This window comes from Puma concolor, chromosome C2 (genome assembly GCF_028749965.1).
Source record: "Puma concolor isolate L17-30 chromosome C2, mPumCon1.1.hap2, whole genome shotgun sequence".
Classification (NCBI taxonomy): domain Eukaryota; kingdom Metazoa; phylum Chordata; class Mammalia; order Carnivora; family Felidae; genus Puma; species Puma concolor.
In genome coordinates, this window is record NC_141675.1 from 76,365,744 (window position 1) to 76,383,301 (window position 17,558).

The window sequence follows — 17,558 nt, forward strand, 5'->3', positions numbered from 1 at the left end:
TGTTACACCCGTCCCAGGCTGCTGAGGAACAGCCGATAGATCCCCCCTGGGTCCAGAGCCGGGGCCTTGGTGAGTCCGGGAACGTAGCCACCCTGGTGAGATCTACCCTTCCTTTCTGGGGGCCTAGGCGACCGCCGCCAATCTCCCCGCGGGCCTGGGACCTGAGCGCCTGAGGCGAAGCTTGCAGCTCGGCGGGTAGGCTGGGTGTCCGCAGGGCCATCTGCGGTGAGGCCAGCGCGGCTCGGCGGCGGACGGGGGCGGGGCTCGTGCTGGGGCGGGGCAGCGCCCGGGTCGGGGGAGGGGAGCGGGCCCAGCCGCAGCCCAGAACCCGGAGGGCCGCGGCCACCGGAAGAGTCGTAGTCGCCAGCCGAGCCGGGAGAGTGGGGAGCGGAAGCGGCGGCCGCGGCAGCGGCAGGCGGCGCTGGGACCCGGGAGCGGCCGGAGAACAAGGGAGCTGGCGCCGCGGCCGGCTGCCGAGCGAGGCTGAACCGCTGGGCCGCGCCGAGCGCCGTCGCCGCCCGAAAGGCCCGGCCCGGCCGCCGGAGCAGGCCGCGCGCGGGCCCCGGGGCCCGAGGCCGGAGCCATGGGCGAGACCAAGATCATCTACCACCTGGACGGGCAGGAGACGCCGTACCTGGTGAAGCTGCCCCTGCCCGCCGAGCGCGTCACCTTGGCGGACTTTAAGGGCGTTCTGCAGCGACCCAGTTATAAGTTCTTCTTCAAGTCTATGGACGACGATTTCGGGTGAGGATGGCCCCCGCCTCACCTCTGGGGGACCCGGGCCCCTCCGGCTTCTCGCGGCCCATCCAGCCAGTTTGGACTCCCCTTGCTACACTGGCTTCTAGCCCTACTAAGGATTCTAGGGGCGACTTGGCCATTTGGGCCGCCTCTTTCAGCTGGAGTTCCAGCCTCTTTAGGGATTCTCCTTTTGCCTCTTATGGGGGACCTAGGCCCCCCTAGTTTAGGAGGACGACCAACTCCCCAAGAGCAACCGGAGTTCCGAGCCTCCTCACCTCCTCAGAGACCAGCGGCCCACTTACACACACACCCCCCTCCACCCGATTCCAGAGCCAGAGTCCCTAACCTTCCTCCTGCCATGGGAGCCACCTTTTAGCATAGACTTAGGATGTTTGGCACTCGGCCTTCTCCTTCTCCATCTTTTCAGCTCCACGACTCAGAGCCATATTTGGAGTAGTGCTTCCAGGGGCTTTGCTGGGGACTTTGAACTGGAGGGAGGGGGAGTTGGGGGGGCTCAGGGACTAAGGCTGCAAGCTAAGGTCAGCAAACCTAATGTTTATTTAGCTGTCTCCCCTACCTTGTGGGGTGTTCGGGATGTTATCAGAGAATCAGAGTGCCTGACCCCTGAGAAGTCCCCACTAGCCTAGGTACTGATTTCCCTTCAGAACTGGGGCCTTTTTCCTCCCGATGGTGGCCAAGGGGGAGACCTTGGAAAGGGCCTCAGAGCCTGGATGGGAGGGCCAGAAAGAGTCTTTTAGTGTTCTTCATCTTCCCCTCTCTGGCGGGGTCTTCTCCACCCAGCTGCAGGGCTTTGGACAGGCTGAGTTTGGAAGCAGCGACTTTCCCTTTAAGAGGGGATGGAATGTTGGAGCCGGAAGGTTCTGTAGCAGCTGGCCTGGGAGGGGGAGCCTGGCCCATCCCCTCACAACCCCCCCCCCCCCCCATAACTCCCAGGGGACTGGGGGAAGGGGAGGCCCCCAGGCTTGCCTGCCCCACACTAACTGGGCACTGGGCCTGGAGGCCTGTAGGGAAGGCCTTCCCGGGGCCCTCTAGGCCTAAAGGCTGTCTCTCCTGCCCTAGCCTGAGGCCTGCACTGCTCTTTGGAGCTGAGGCCCCAGAGCTGAGTGAGGGGAGATGTTCTCTTCCCCGGTGTTGATATTTCTGGCTTCTCTTCCAAGACCCCTGCCCTCCTGGCCCTGGAAAGCAAGCATCTTCTCTCTCTTCTGCCTAGCATGTTTTGCTGTCACCTTTCCCCATGGAACTCAGGGTTTGATGAGCCCATGAGATCCTATGTGTGAGAACGCTTTGTGCAGTGGGAAGTGCTATGCAGCTTCTGACCAGTCCTGTTTCTGTTGTTGTTCCTACCCTGGGGTGAGGTACTTGTAGTGTAGTAATCATTGTCTGGCTTTAGTCCAGGGACAGACACTCCTGATTGGAAGATTCTGAAGAGGGATCGATCTGCAAGGGGTGAGAGTGAGGGGGCAGATGCTTTGGTCTGGTAAGAGAAAAACAAAGCTGGAAGAGACCAAGATGCTGCCACAGGGTATGGGATAGGGGAAATCAGTTAGAGTCCAGTGTGCTGGGGTCATTTGCCTTAAGGGACTAGGGTAGGCCTGTGTCTCCACTCCCAACTCACCCCTGAACCCACTGGGCTTAGCTCCCACCTCCTAAACCTAGACCTCTCTGGGCTGCCTCCCACTCCTCCCGGGCTGCTATCAAGCCAGGCCTAACTACAATCATAGTTACATCTGCTCACTGTTGACTTAATACTATTCTTTAAATCCACTGTCAGCCCACTCACTCCTTCTTAGCTTGACCCAGTCAGTAATATGAAATCACAGGTCTGATTTTCTATTTGTATTTCTTTCTAAAATATGTTAAAAAAAAATACTTAACTATTGCATTAAATATTCATCAGGTACACCTGAAGTGATCTTGCATACATTAGTTGTACTTGAACCATCGTTTGCAAAATGTTATAGTAGACTGTTTTAACAGAGTTGAGAACAAAGCTAAAGGAGGAGATTGGTTTTGTTTTTATCCCCAGAAGGATTAATGAGCAGGAGACGTGGTAGGGCTGTCTTGTCACAGGACTAGTAGCTAAGAAGTATATATTTATTTCATGTATTTCACAAATTCTTTTTATGGTACTTTGGTATACATGCACTGATCTAAATGCTTTTCAAATCTTTATTTACTCAATCATCTTAACAGCCCTATGAAATAAGTAGTAATATCCTCAGTTTTTACATGAAAAAACTAGAGCACAGAAAACTTAAGTAATTTACCCAAGGTCACATAGCTGGTAAGTGGCAGAGCTTGATTTTACATCAGGAATCTGGCTCCAAAGTCTAAGACCTTAATCACACAATTGTAGGTATTATTATCACTGTTTAACAGACACATCCTCTCCAAAGGAGATGCTGAGCCTTGGCAAACTGTAGAGATGATAGGGTTGCCACTTATCCTAGCCCCATGAGACCAGGGTCGGGCAGAGGCCAGCAACCTCTGCTGACAGATGGAGAGTGGGTCAGAGGAGGAAGGCTGCTCTCCAGGCTCAGCCTCTAAGGTTCTGGCTTATAAGGCCTGAGGACTCCCCAACTCCCATCTGGTCTCCAGAAGTATTTGTCAAGCTAGGGTAGGCCCAACCCTCTTAAATTACTTGGATAATGGAGGAAGAATAAACATTTTCACCACTGAGGGAGATGGTGGATGAATATTAGAGTGGCCTTGAGCTGTAGGTAGGAGCAACATGGGAAGTTGGGCCACTATGTTCCTGCCCACTCCATGTCACACACTGCCTTGCCTCTGCACTTGGTACTGAGAGCACACTCCTCTTGTCTTCCCGGGGCCAAATTTTCCCATCCTCTGGGTTTAGCTTTTAAAGTTATGACACTTTATCCTGTTTACCCTTATACCAATCCAGCTCCTAGCCAGGACATGACACCAAAGACAGCTACTCAACAGACATCTGTCCAACGAACACATCTGCTGCTCTTGTGGTTCTGACTACTTCCCACTTGCCATATACTTGTGTGAATTGTCCGTTGGGCCATAACCTCCAAGGACAAGGCAGGCTCTTAGTCTGATGCTTCTTGAGGTTTTATACAATGGCCAGCATAGGATTTAAAACCTGCTGGGCTCTTAGCAAAGGCTTTTTAATTGAATGGACAAAAGTGAGCAGATTTGTTTGGTCCCTGCCCTTAGAAATTTACACATAGTTGGAAAGAAAGAATAGACCCTGCTAAAAATTGACACGGTTAGTAATTAGCTTTTATTGTAATCCTAGACCATGCCAGGCGTTTACAAATCCCACTTACCAGGACAAGACAAAGGCTTGGAAAAGTTAAGAAACTTCTCTGAGATAGGAGGGCTAATAAGTGGCAGAATTAGAACCCAGATTTGTCCAACTCTGCTTGGAGTGTGTGTGTGTGTGTGTGTGTGTGTGTGTGTGTGTGTGTGTGTGTGTGTGGCATGGAACTCTGAACCATTCATCTCCGTGGTGTGAGGGGGAGGCTTGTCTGAGGTCCCCCAAGGCTGCTGCTGAAGATCAGCTGATCCTTGTGAGTCAGCAGAGCCTTGGCGACCTGTCGGTGACCCCTAGAAAGAGAGGAAACATCTGTAGCGTGGAGCTGTGTGGTGGGGCCTGCTGGGGGAGTGAGTGGTGGGGACTCAGCAGCAGTTTCCCACTACAGGGAGACCCTCTCCAGAGCAGGTCATAGTCTCTGCCATTTGGCCCACATACCCCATTTTCCTGTGAGTCCCAGTTCCCCTTGTGGGCTGCAAGTTTAGGGTACCCTATGGCCAGACTGGCTGGTGAGTCTGAGCTACTTCCATGTCCCTTCTTTTCAGCATGTTCTGTCTCTAGGCTTTCTGGCATCATGGGCCTGACTTGTGATGCTTTCTTGGGGTCTTTGTGGGGTTGGAAATGGTGTAGGAGCCAGAGCTGGATGGGAGGGAGAAGGGCAGGCTCAGTCTTCAAACTTGGCTGTGAGTCCAAGAATGTGAGCATCACAAGGAGCCAGGCATGTTCCCAGCTCTAGGCAGAAGCTGCTCCAAGAACAAGGAAGGACTAGGCTTCCCAGCCTCCTTCCTTGCTATCTTCCCTCTCTGCTCACATGTCTTCCTCTTGCCATTGATGGCATCTTTCCAACTCTGTACTCCTAGGGTGTTTGACACAGTCTGGGGGTCCCCAAACTGTAGTCATAGTCTGACTTCTCACCTTGATGCACCCCTCAAGCCAGACTACATGCCTGTATACACATCCCACCCCTGCCATGCCCCACATCCCTGTCTCCCCAACCCTTACCCACCACAGATCCACATCACCTCTCACTGTACAGGAAAGAATGCGAAGTACCGTGGGAAGAGCATGGGTTTTAGAGTCAGGCAAGCTTGGGGTTGAATTTTAGTTCTGACGTCTTTCTGCTCTGTGGCCCTGGGCAAGTTACTGAATGTTTCTCCATTTCTTTACTCAAAAAGAGGATATTGTCCACACAATGAAGGTGATGTGAAGATTATACATTCTAACTATAGGGAGATAAGATGGTGTAATAGGTAAGAATAAAGTCTAAAGAGTCAGGCTGACCAGGATTCAAATTCCAGCTCTTCTTGGTGATGTGACTGTAAGTGAATTTCTGAACCTACTAAGTCTTAATTTCCCCATCTGTATCTATCTCAGCATTGCAGTGAGTATTAAATGAAATGAAATAAGCAAAGTGCTTAGCTTAGTGCTTGGCCCATGATACATGCCCAGTAAATGAGAGCAATTTGTTGCTATTACCATAGTGGCAGTGGAGGATGTTCAGTAAATACCTTTTTCCCTTCTCTTTCCTAATTTCCTTAAACTCCTCATCCACACCTTCCAGAAGAATGTCAGGATTCCCAACTAAGAAGGGAAAGAGAAATAAGGGTGTACTTTTTCCTAGCTTAGGGTCAGAGGGAAAGAATAGGTCTAGCCCAAAAGAGCTATGTTGGGGCTAGGTAAAGCCCTTTCGAGATTTTAGGGAATGGCCACACTAGGGGGGACAGCAATTTGTCAGGTGTAATTTGCAATCACCTGATGACTGAGAGGACACTCTAGGGCAGCAGCTGGCCTGGGCAGGGCTGTCCTTGGGTGACCCCCACTTCTGCTCCCATTTGAAAGGCTTAGGCTGGTGGTTTGATTCCCAGGTTAGGGTGGAGGACCCCCTGAGTTAGGATTGTGAGGACACTTCCATTTCCACCCCAGAAAGCTCATTCTGACACCCCCACCCTTTCCCTGCAGAGTGGTGAAGGAGGAAATCTCTGACGACAATGCCAAGCTGCCCTGCTTCAATGGCCGCGTGGTGTCCTGGGTAAGGAGCTCTCCTCAGCAACCCCTCCTCCTATATTCCTATGGTGGGCTGGACAGAGGAAAAGCATTGCTAAGATTGTAGCTGGTGGTTTTATGCTTCAATATCTGAATCTTCCTTGAGTTTTCTACCTGAACTGTTTCTCCCCTCAGATTATGTAGCCTTGGTGAAAGGTTAGTTGGCCGGGGGTAAGGGGAAATGTGGGACATTGTAGGACAATGTCTCCTATGCCTTTTGAAGCACTTTGCCTCAGATTCCAGCCAACCTCTCTTTTGGACCACTGACCCTTGTTCCCTGCCCCCGTGCCACTTCCAACAACCCATGCCTCCCATCCCCCCATCAGTGCTGGCAGCACTGAGTCCATTCCTTCCCTCAGCTGACCTTGCACAGTCCTGTCTCTTCTTCCTCCCTGTCCCCTGCTTCATTCTCCCCAAGTCTGCATGCCCTTCGAGAAGCCATCTGCTATTTCCCTGGCGCCCCTGTACCTACTACCCACCCATTCTTTCCCCATCAGTTGGTGTCTGCTGAGGGTTCACACCCAGAGCCTGCTCCCTTCTGTGCTGACAACCCATCGGAACTGCCACCACCCATGGAACGCACAGGAGGCATTGGGGACTCCCGGCCCCCATCCTTCCAGTAAGTGTGACCTCAGAGTGGAGAGGGCCCTTGGGGAAGGGCCGCATCAGCTCAGCCCAGGGCTGGGGGAGGGAGCCCCCAGCCCTGCCCCCTCTCCCACCAAGTCTTCTCTTCCCTGCAGCCCTCATGCTGGTGGAGGCAGCCAGGAGAACTTGGACAATGACACAGAGACAGACTCCTTGGTGTCAGCCCAGCGTGAGCGGCCACGCAGGAGGGACGGCCCAGAACACAGTGCGTCTTCCCTAAACAGACGCCTTCTCCACTCCTCCATTCAGCTGCCCTCAGCCCTGTTCTGAGCTCTGGATATGCCTAGCCCCGGTGCAGCCCCTAGCCCCTCCCTGTGTCTGTCCTTCCCTCCTGCATTGACACTGTGAACCCAGCTGCCTCTATTCCCTACAGCAACCCGGCTAAATGGAACTGCAAAGGGGGAGCGGCGGCGAGAGCCAGGGGGTTACGATAGCTCATCCACCCTTATGAGCAGCGAGTTAGAGACCACCAGCTTCTTTGATTCGGATGAGGATGACTCCACCAGCAGGTGGGGCTTTGGTTTCATTGGTACTATGGGGCAGGTGACCGCCCCTCCAAGAGCCCTGACCCCTAAGGATGCTGGGACCCTGGGAGGGCTGTGGGCTTTGCGTGGGGGACTTGGGCCCTGCAGTGCCTCTTGTGGGGCAGGGCTGGGCCAGCCTGGTGGGGAACGACTGTGGGCCCCCCAGGTTCAGCAGCTCCACAGAGCAGAGCAGCGCCTCACGCCTGATGAGAAGACATAAGCGGCGGCGGAGGAAGCAGAAGGTTTCGCGGATTGAGCGGGTATGGGGCCTGAGATGCCAGGGATGGGTGGGGGCAGACTGAGCCCTGTCCAGGCATTTCCAGGGTGTGTGCTTCCTTAGACCCCCTCCTATTGGGCCAGGCTTAGAGGCTTAGAGGGGAGGGGGTACTGAAGGCTCCCCTTGAGGAAGAGCTAGGTGGGAACAGTGAGTTCTTGGGACCCCTACCTGCTGCTCAAGGCCTCTATCTATTCCAGTCCTCGTCCTTCAGCAGCATCACGGACTCCACCATGTCACTCAACATCATCACAGTCACTCTCAACATGGGTGAGTCTGGTGAAACAACTCTTGAACATTTATATACCAGACACAGGGCAAACTTGAGGTCAGAGAGGCATAAGATACATTCCCTGCCCCCGAGGAGCTCTCTCATAAACATAAACTGGTACATAAACTGATCGTTTCAGTATCTCATGATCAGGGCCGTGACAGAGATCAGCACAGAGAGTTGTAGAAGCAGAGAATGGCAAGGAAGGCTTCCTGGAGGAAGTGATTTCTAATTCTTATCCCCCTTCCCATTTTTCAGCCATTGCTTGTTGCTCTCTGATGTCTGTCATAGGCACTCTCTTTAGGAAATAACTGGCTATAGTTATTCCCAACCTTGGAATTTAAGCCTGAGTTTGAATCCTGCCACGTAATGGCTTAGAAAAGTCATTGAAGCTCTCTGAACCTCAGTTGCCTGTTTTGTAAAATGGGACTAAGAGTCCCTGTGGCAGAACTAACAAGGATTAAATGGAAATATTCTTGACCATCCTGAACACAGGACCTGATTCAGGTTCAATGAATGTTAGTTCCCATCCCTTTCCACCCTTTACTAATAAAGGGCTTGGAATTTAGGTAGGAACCTTGTTCCCCTCTTAAGGTCTTATTACTCTCTATAGAAAAGTACAACTTTTTGGGCATCTCCATTGTGGGCCAAAGCAACGAGCGTGGTGATGGAGGCATCTACATCGGCTCTATCATGAAGGGTGGGGCTGTGGCTGCAGATGGACGCATCGAGCCAGGAGATATGCTGTTACAGGTACCACTGCCCACCCGGCGTGGCGGTGTGGGTGGGGAGAAGGGAGATATTCCTACCCTCTGTACCCTGCTCATTTAGAGGCCACTTCTTGGTAGGGGGAAGACCTCCTGATCCACCAAGCTCTGCTTCCCTACCCACCTCCCCAACCCAGCTGCTTATCCCACTCCTGGCCCTCTCTCCCAGGTAAACGAGATCAACTTTGAGAACATGAGTAATGACGACGCAGTCCGGGTACTGCGGGAGATTGTGCACAAACCGGGGTACGGATGGGATGGGATGTTGGGAAGGAGGGGGCAGGCATTTCTGATTCTCAAGCAAGGGGGTTGGTCTGGCCTCCACACATCCTGCCCTCACTAGGGTCATCCTTGCTTTCAGGCCAATCACCCTGACTGTAGCCAAGTGCTGGGACCCAAGTCCACGTGGTTGCTTCACACTGCCCAGGAGTAAGTGGATGGGGGACTCAGCCCTAAAGCCGGTGCTTGGCATACATGAGCCCCCTGTCTCTCCTTCCTTCTGTGTTGCCTTGAGCCCTCATACCTACCCTGTTGGGCCTGGCAGTGGACAGGGTAGGTGGCCCCTGACCTCTCATCCTCCCTGCAGGTGAGCCCATCCGGCCCATTGACCCTGCCGCCTGGGTCTCCCACACTGCAGCCATGACCGGCACCTTCCCTGCCTATGGCATGAGCCCCTCCCTGAGCACCATCACCTCCACCAGCTCTTCCATCACCAGCTCCATCCCTGATACAGAACGTGAGTGTCCAGCCCTGCCCCCTAGGCCCAGCCAGATGGGGCAAGGTGGGAGGGACTGATGAAGGCCCACGTGGAAACTCTTGCTTAAAAGTGAGAGGGAGGGGCGCCTGGGTGGCGCTGTCGGTTAAGCGTCCGACTTCAGCCAGGTCACGATCTCGCGGTCCGTGAGTTCGAGCCCTGCGTCAGGCTCTGGGTTGATGGCTCAGAGCCTGGAGCCTGTTTCCGATTCTGTGTCTCCCTCTCTCTCTGCCCCTCCCCCGTTCATGCTCTGTCTCTCTCTGTCCCCAAAATAAATAAAAACGTTGAAAAAAAAATGAAAAAAAAAAAGTGAGAGGGAGCTGGGAGTTCATCCTAGCTACCTCACACTGCAGCTTCCTTCAGTGGACACCTAACCCTCACTAAACAGTGTTGGCTTCTGGACCTGTATTGAGCATCCAGTGAGCCTGTTTCCTCTAGTAAAACAGGACTAATGATACATAGTCTACCAGGTTCCTGGGGGTTTAATGAGAGAATATAAGTGAAGCCTCAACCACAATATGTGGCATGAAGTAAGCACTCAATAAATGACTGCTGTTTTCATTATAATACACATATTCTATGCTAAGCATCTTCATTTATATTATTTCTCTCTTCAGATATACTCTTCGAAATAGATATTAAAGTCCCTATTTTTACAGAGGAAACTGAGTGTCCTAGAAATCAGTAATGTGCCCAACATTGGTCCACAATTATTAGATGGTAGAGCTGCGATGCAAATTCTTCTCTACCTAACTCTATAACCCCTTTCTGCCTCACCATTCTGCCTCCCACCCCTAGGCCTAGACGACTTCCACCTATCCATCCACAGTGACATGGCCGCCATCGTAAAAGCCATGGCCTCCCCTGAATCTGGGCTGGAGGTCCGTGACCGCATGTGGCTCAAGATTACCATCCCCAACGCTTTCATCGGTGAGAGGGCCCCATGGTGGGATGAAGGCCGGGGTGGGGAGTGATGGTGCAGGGCAGGCTGGGGGCTAAAGTGGCCCTCGGGCCACTCCTTTGAGCTAGAACCAGCCCCAGCCTCATGGCTCTTGAGAGGTCAGATGAGCCCAAGTCAGGTGGGCCTCCCCATCAAGTGGCTGCCTTGCCTCCAGGCTCAGATGTGGTGGATTGGCTGTACCACAACGTGGAAGGCTTCACTGACCGGCGAGAGGCCCGCAAATATGCCAGCAACCTGCTGAAAGCCGGCTTCATCCGCCACACTGTCAACAAGATCACCTTCTCCGAGCAGTGCTACTACATCTTCGGTGACCTCTGTGGCAGTATGTGCCTCCCCCACCTCCTTGCTCTGTCTCCTGGCTGGGAGTGGGGAGGTGCCCAGGGATGTGGCAGCAGACTCCAGGGAACCCACACAAAGCGTGAGCAGGCAGCTGAGCTGGGGGCCCAACTCAAGGCCTGACACAGGCCTCCCTCTCTAGTAGAAGCAGAGCCAAGTCAGGCCTTTTCACCTTCTCTGCGTCCCCTCTTGGGGCTGGCATTTTCTAAGTGCCTGATGTGTTTCTGGCACCATGCTGGTTGTTTCTAAGCAGCATATCACTCTCAGTCCTCACAACCTCCACCTCCTCACCCTTGGGTGAGGTGGATCACTATCCCTATTTTAGCTGAGGAAACCGAGACTTAGAGATGTTAGATAGTCCACCCATTCTCACAGCCAGAAGCAGAGTTAGGCCTTGGGGATCCAGGTCTTTCTGGCTCCAGAGTCCTCATTTTTACCACCATCTGGGGCTACCTAGGTGTGTGGTATTGCAGAAACATTGTCTTAGCAAAGTCAAACGCAGATCCTCCTGTTGGCCCCCGATCAGCCTCTAAGCATCAAGCAGGTTCCACCAGGGCAAGACCTAGGGCTGCCTTGAGGCCCACATCCCCAGCCTCTTCATACCCTTGAGGCTAGGCTGGACCTTAGGACAAAACTGGAAAAGCTGTCAGGGCCAGCTTGTAGAGGACTCTGCAAGCTGCATTGAGCAGTTTGGACTTGATCCTGAGAGAGTGCAAAGCCAGTGAGGGTTTTTAAGGAGGAGAGGTCTCAGGGAAACCCCCCCCCCCCCCACTTCTCCTCCTGAGCACATAGACACACCTTGGGAAGGAAGGGGAGTTCTCAAAACAGGACATTTCAGGACTTGGAGCATTCCCAGCAGCCACCTCTGCCTCAGGGAGCCTTTTGTCAGCCAAGGGTGCTTGCTGGCTGGAGTCCAAAAGCTAACCTTTGTGTGTTGTTTTTTATTTTTGTTTTTTTTAAGTTTATTTCTTTTGGGAGAGAGTGAGAGAGAACAAGTAGGGGAAGGGCAGAGAGAGAGGGAGAGAGAAAATCCCAAGCAGGCTCCGCACTATCAGCGCGGAGCCCGATGTGGGGCTCAAACCCACAAACTGCAAGATCATGACCTGAGCTGAAGCCGAGAGTCAGATGTTTAACTGACTGAGACACCCAGGTGCCCCCAAAAGCTAACTTTTAAAATGCTTCAGATTAGGTTCTAGGATTAGAAAGGCTGTTGCTGCAGAGCACAAGTCTGTGGTGGATGCATAGGGTTTTAGAGTTGGATAGCTCTGAGTTCAAATCCTAACTCCGCCCTGACTATGTAGACATGAGTAAGTGACACTGCCTCTCATTGTCTCAATTCCTTGATCTGTAATTTGGAGGTAATAGTAGAACCTATTTTAGAGCTGTTTTGAGGTTAAGACAATGTGTATAATGCTTTTAGCACCATGTTTGTCCCACTGTAAGTGCTCTTAAAAAAAGTTCTCCATTTTTCATATATTTAATTGATTCTAAGGTGAACATTTTTTTCACATTGCAATATCTCTAAAGTTGGGGTACACCTTAATATTAATGGCTTCTTAGACTCAATTCTATATGGTTATTATCACCATCATTAGCAGAAGTGAGGCCTAGCCCCAAACGTCTAGGGACACCTAAAGCTTCTCAAGACAGCTGTGGTTTTTGCTCAAGAGATGTTGTTCTATCCCTGGGCCTCCTGGGTCTTCTTTCTACCCATGGGCCAAGGCCCCCAGAGGCCGAGTTCAGGGATATGCTAACAGAGGTCTTTTTCTTCTCACTGGCCAAGGTCTCCTCAGCTGGGAATGTGGCAGACTCAAAGGAAAGAGTTGGTGACCTGGGTAGCCAGCCCCAGGAGTCCACAGTTAACTCCCCTCAGGACAACAACCTGGAGGCTGAAATAGTCACCAGCTCTTGGGGCATGAGCCAAGGCAGGCCCTTGCTTCTCACCAACCCCCACCCCCAGCCCCGTGCTAGCTGCAGGCCTTAACAGGTCGATGGCTTAGCTGGTAGACTCCACAGACTGCCTCAGCCCCCTCAGATTCCCCTCTCCTGACCAGGTCACATTAATACATTGAGATGAGTGCTGTGAAGAATGAGGCCTCCCTGGGGATAGAGTGGAGGGCACAGAGGAGGCACCTAAGTTGTTCTCTTTCTGAGCCCTTCCCACCTTCTCCAGCAGCACCAGAAAATTTATCTGGGCCAAGGGCTTTTGTATAGGGAGAATCTGAAAGGCCTATGTTCTTTCTGGCCTATAATGGGTACTTTTTTTTAGTCCTAGGTGAAAGGAGAGGGCAAAATTTCACCTAAATTTCCCCAAACTGTTCCCTACTCCTTACTAATGACTCATCTGGAAAGGTAAGAAGAAAGGAAGCAACTCTTAGCTTCTGCTCTGGCTACAATTTGGATTGACCTCAGGCCAGTCATTTAACCTCCCTGGACTTCACTTTCCTCATCTGGAAAAAATGTGATAACATTTGCATGAGGTGAAGTGCTTTGTATTGTGCCTAATGAATCGCAGGTATGCAATACCTGTCTGGTATTTCAGCTTCCCACATTCCCCTACCTTTACCATCTAAGTGAACAAAGGAGAAAATTACCAATTAAAAGTTATGCTCCTTGTGGCCCACTAAGGAAGGAGGAGAAACTGTCAAACGCTTGGAAGGGGGCCTCCCTGAGACTGGGAGTTGAGCGTAAGGATTTGGCACTGAGCATCTGAAGTGGTGACTCAGGGCCCTCCTGAGGAGGGTTTTCCTTGGGGCTGTGTCCATAGGGTCTCCCTCTCCACCATCTAGGTGGGTGGCAGAGGGGGTGTGAAGAAGTGAGAGATCTCTGACCTATGCCTCCTCTCATTTGGGGGACAAACTACCACTGCTGTTGGTGTCATCGCAAATGTACCCACCCTACCTAGACTGGGGGACCTTTCTCTCCTGACCTAGGGGCATGACCCAGCTCATCTGGCCCTCCCCTCCCCTCTGCAGACATGGCCAACCTGTCCCTCCATGATCACGATGGCTCCAGCGGCGCCTCTGACCAGGACACGCTGGCCCCTTTGCCACACCCAGGGGCAGCCCCTTGGCCCATGGCTTTCCCTTACCAGTACCCGCCGCCCCCGCACCCCTACAACCCTCACCCAGGCTTCCCAGAGCTGGGGTACAGCTATGGTGGGGGCAGCGCCAGCAGTCAGCACAGTGAAGGTAAGGCATGGGGCTTGGGGGTGGGGGGTGCACAGATGAGCCCCAAGCTTCTGCAAGATCTGAGCATCCCCCATCCTGTCCCTGCCTGTCCCCTACAGGCAGCCGGAGCAGTGGCTCCAACCGTAGCGGCAGTGACCGACGGAAGGAGAAGGACCCGAAGGCGGGGGACTCAAAGTCTGGCGGCAGCGGCAGCGAGTCGGACCACACAACCCGCAGCAGCCTGCGGGGGCCGCGGGAGCGGGCGCCCAGCGAGCGCTCAGGTCCTGCCGCCAGCGAGCATAGCCACCGCAGCCACCACTCAATGGCCAGCAGCCTGCGCAGTCACCACACGCACCCGAGCTACGGCCCCCCTGGCGTGCCCCCTCTCTACGGTCCCCCCATGCTGATGATGCCCCCTCCGCCCGCTGCCATGGGGCCCCCAGGAGCCCCTCCGGGTCGCGACCTGGCCTCCGTGCCCCCCGAACTGACAGCCAGCAGACAGTCCTTCCGCATGGCCATGGGAAACCCCAGTGAGTTCTTTGTGGATGTGATGTGAACAGGACCCCTCCCCCACGTCCATCCCACTCCCACCCCTGGGCGGTTGCGTCCCTCTCTCCATCCGTCCGTCTTTTTTACTTTGTCTGGTACCTGAAAGGGAAATAAATTGAACTAAATTCAGGCGCGCTAACTGCTCGCTGGGCGCAGCGAGGGCGGGGTGCACCCACCGATCGCCACTGCGGCCCCTAACCTGCCATCAGCCCCAGCTTGTCCCTCTGCTCGACTAACTGCTGCCTAGGACTTGCCAGGATCCTTCGTGTCACTGGGACCTGACTTGCTGGTGCTGCTCCTTATTCCCCACAAACACTTCAGGAGTTACCCCAGTGGTGCCCTTGAGGCCCTGCTCACCCCCTTCTCCCCGCCTTTTCCCCCCGCAGCAACCTTGCACTGTTCAGTCAGCTACATCAGCCCTCTATTAACTGCATCTCCTCAAGCATGTGTGCCAATCTCTTGACTTTCCCCCCACAATACTGACACCAAAAAATATTTGCTCCATTTTTTCCTCTTCCTAACTGCCCACCCCACCCCCATCGCTGCCCCAGTCCTGCACCCTAGAGCTATAGTCACTTATAATAACCATCCACACGATCCCTGCCTTTGCTGGCCTTCACTAGAGGCCCAAAGGACCCCCTTAGTTGCCTGAGCTGCTAGTGGCTTTCAGGAAACATATCTGTTCTACCCCTACATCCACACCCCCATGCCTGCCCTGTGTGCTGGTTCCTTCCGACCCCTAACCCTACTAACCAGCAGGCTCATCTCACCTCTGGGCCTGAAACATTTCTTTTCTTTCTTTTTTCTTCCCTCAATTTTTCCTGGGCCTGGAGCAGCCAAGAATTTCGGGCTGTTTGACTTTCTGTGAGCCCCCATCAAGGGGAGGCCCAGCCTCCGAGGAGACCCGGAACCCTGCTTCAGCAGCCCCTCAGGGCTTCCCAAGGATGTTCAGCCCCCAAACCCACACTTCAACATGTTGAGTCACTAGGCTTTGTTGGAGGGTTCCAGCCTCTCACCCATGTATGAGAGACTGTTCCCCTTTCCACAGAGTGCCCATCCCACTCTCCCTTTCTCACTCTCTCACTCTCTCTCTCGCCCTCTCTCCTTCTCTCTCACACGCACACATACATACGCAAACACATACACATACACGTGTCTATGCCAGTTCACTTAAGCCTCAGGGCTGGTCCCTGCTCAGAGGGCTGGACCTTCTCTCTGAAGTTGTGGGGCTGGTCCCCTGACTTCCCTCTCCCCAAACCATCCACACATGTCCCCATCATCTTCCTACCTGGATAAAGCCCATAAGCTGGATCTCAGGTCAGGCTCAGCAGAGGACTCCGTAAGCAACTGACAGGCTGTTCTCACCCCACTTCCTACCCCAACACCCTTATTTCACAATAACCATGATACCCCAGAGAAAGGTTGGGCAGGGGGTCTTCTGGGACCTCTAAAATGCCGGGTTTTATTTTTTACCTTATTCTACAGTTTAAACAAATCATGATCTCTTTAAGCCTCTTCTATAAATTCTCCTGGCTCACCTAAGCTTCCATACTTTTAGGACTGAGGTGTCAAGAGTACAACTAAGTCTTAAGCTCCAGGCTTTGGGGCAAACCAGGGTAGGGACATTTTAACAAATACTTCTGGAGTTTTTGGTGCATAAGGGCTGTGCTGGAAGTGTGACTCAGTCTTGCCTGCCTTCCAGGAGCCCAGGCCACAGCTTTCTGTAGCCACCACTATAGGGCTGCCTCCTATACTTCTTTAACTTTTCTGACTCTGCCATGTTCAACTCCCTTGAGAATTCCTCCAGTATTGCTCATGCCTTCAATGTTGGTGCTCCTTGTGTTCTTTGGTTCACTTCTCTTTCCTCTGTATTTACTCGCCAAATGGTGTCACCTATACTGATGTCCTCAATTGCCATTGATATGCTGGTGATTCTAAAACATGTATCTTCAGCCCCAACTTCCCTCCAAATTTTGGATCTGTATCATCACCCACTGGACATCACCATGGACATATCCATATGGACTCAACTCATTCCCCCATCAAGTGTGTTCCTCCTGAATTCCAATCCTGGTTATCTTCATCACACTGTATGTAGGCTAACCAGCTAGGAACAGTTATGGGCTTAAATTCTTCCCCCTATCTTTCTAGTCAGCATATCATATCCATTACACCCCAGCAATCTTTCTTGAATATGGTCCTTCCTCTCCCCTCTGCCTCTACTCTAATTCACAGGAGCATGGGATTTGGAGTCAGATTGTTCTGGGTTTGAATCCCAGCTCTACTACTTTTTGGTTTCATGATAAGAGAGTTATTTAATCTCTCTGAGCCTCAATTCCCTCATGTAAAATGACGATAATAATACCTACCTCACAGGGTTGTTGTGAGGATTTAAATTAGATATTGTACGAAAAGTGCCTAGCACAGTGCCTGGCACATAGTAGAATAGGTGCTCAATAAATGGTAGCTATTATTATTATTATTATTATTATTATTATTATTATTATTATTTACTCTAAATTGGTAGGGCATGTATTGAAGATAGAGCTTTTGGAAAGGTAGCAGTGAAGCCTTGAGTGCTGGTTCAAGAGTTAGAAATGCCCATATTTGATCATTTAAGAGGTTCAGACTGTGACCACGGTTTGAGGGAGGCTAGATCTTCATCCTGCCACATCCTGACTTCTAGCAGGACAATGCTAGGGATAATAGGGTTTTCAACCAGGTTTGCCCTTTTTTGCCCTTCTTCCCATAATAGGCTCAGCTACAGGGAAGGCAGCAGGGTATCTCTCCCTGTTGAGAAGAGCTAACAGATTTTATTTAGGTCCTGCGAAAGCCAAGAAGGCCTTTCATGTTTGAGGGTTGGCTCTGTCTCTTCTTCTCAGCTTGGATGTGAGGATTAACTCTTCAGAGAGGGCATTTCAAATTCCATGTCCAATTAAATTAAACTTGCCAACGTTTTTTTAAGCAACATATATGTCAGTCACTAGAAAGCACACAGGTCCTGGCCTTGAGGGGTCACATAGGTGTGCATAGCTGGGATAGAACAAACATTCTTGAAAAGCTTTGGCTAGTTTCTTACAAGTATTTGCCTCCTCGCTCCCTACCCTTTTCCTTGGGTCTTGATCCCTGGGAAAAGGCTCAAGTCTAGTACAAATATTTGATGAAAGAATCTTGGGAGAATCAGAGGTGGTGTTAGAAAGCAGTGAATTCAGACAAATA

At 52.2% G+C, this 17,558-nt stretch overlaps 1 protein-coding gene across 2 annotated transcripts; it reads left to right on the forward strand.

Moving 5' to 3' along the window:
* The first annotated feature begins 312 nt into the window (after positions 1 to 312).
* DVL3 (dishevelled segment polarity protein 3) lies at positions 313 to 16,818 on the forward strand. 2 transcript variants are annotated; one of them, XM_086674859.1, is made up of 16 exons: positions 314 to 744; positions 6,005 to 6,074; positions 6,586 to 6,707; positions 6,829 to 6,938; positions 7,107 to 7,242; positions 7,424 to 7,517; positions 7,732 to 7,801; positions 8,416 to 8,555; positions 8,739 to 8,815; positions 8,931 to 8,998; positions 9,156 to 9,305; positions 10,122 to 10,253; positions 10,439 to 10,606; positions 13,596 to 13,811; positions 13,910 to 14,320; positions 15,176 to 16,818. In XM_086674859.1, the coding sequence occupies exons 1-16, from the start codon at positions 584 to 586 to the stop codon at positions 15,205 to 15,207; spliced, it is 2,157 nt and encodes a 718-aa protein (XP_086530985.1). In that variant the 5' UTR covers positions 314 to 583; the 3' UTR covers positions 15,208 to 16,818. The 2 variants fall into 2 exon arrangements, with proteins under 2 accessions (XP_086530986.1, XP_086530985.1); XM_086674860.1 differs by lacking the exon at positions 13,596 to 13,811 and having other exon boundaries at positions 313 to 744.
* The last annotated feature ends 740 nt before the right edge of the window (positions 16,819 to 17,558 follow it).

Bases quoted from the DNA above. Each gene is read 5' to 3' on its own strand.
- DVL3 (XM_086674859.1), top strand. From the start codon at position 584: ATGGGCGAGACCAAGATCATCTACCACCTGGACGGGCAGGAGACGCCG. The intron at 8,999-9,155 runs GTAAGTGGATGG...TCCTCCCTGCAG, and splicing joins TTGCTTCACACTGCCCAGGA to GTGAGCCCATCCGGCCCATT. The intron at 10,254-10,438 runs GTGAGAGGGCCC...CCTTGCCTCCAG, and splicing joins CATCCCCAACGCTTTCATCG to GCTCAGATGTGGTGGATTGG.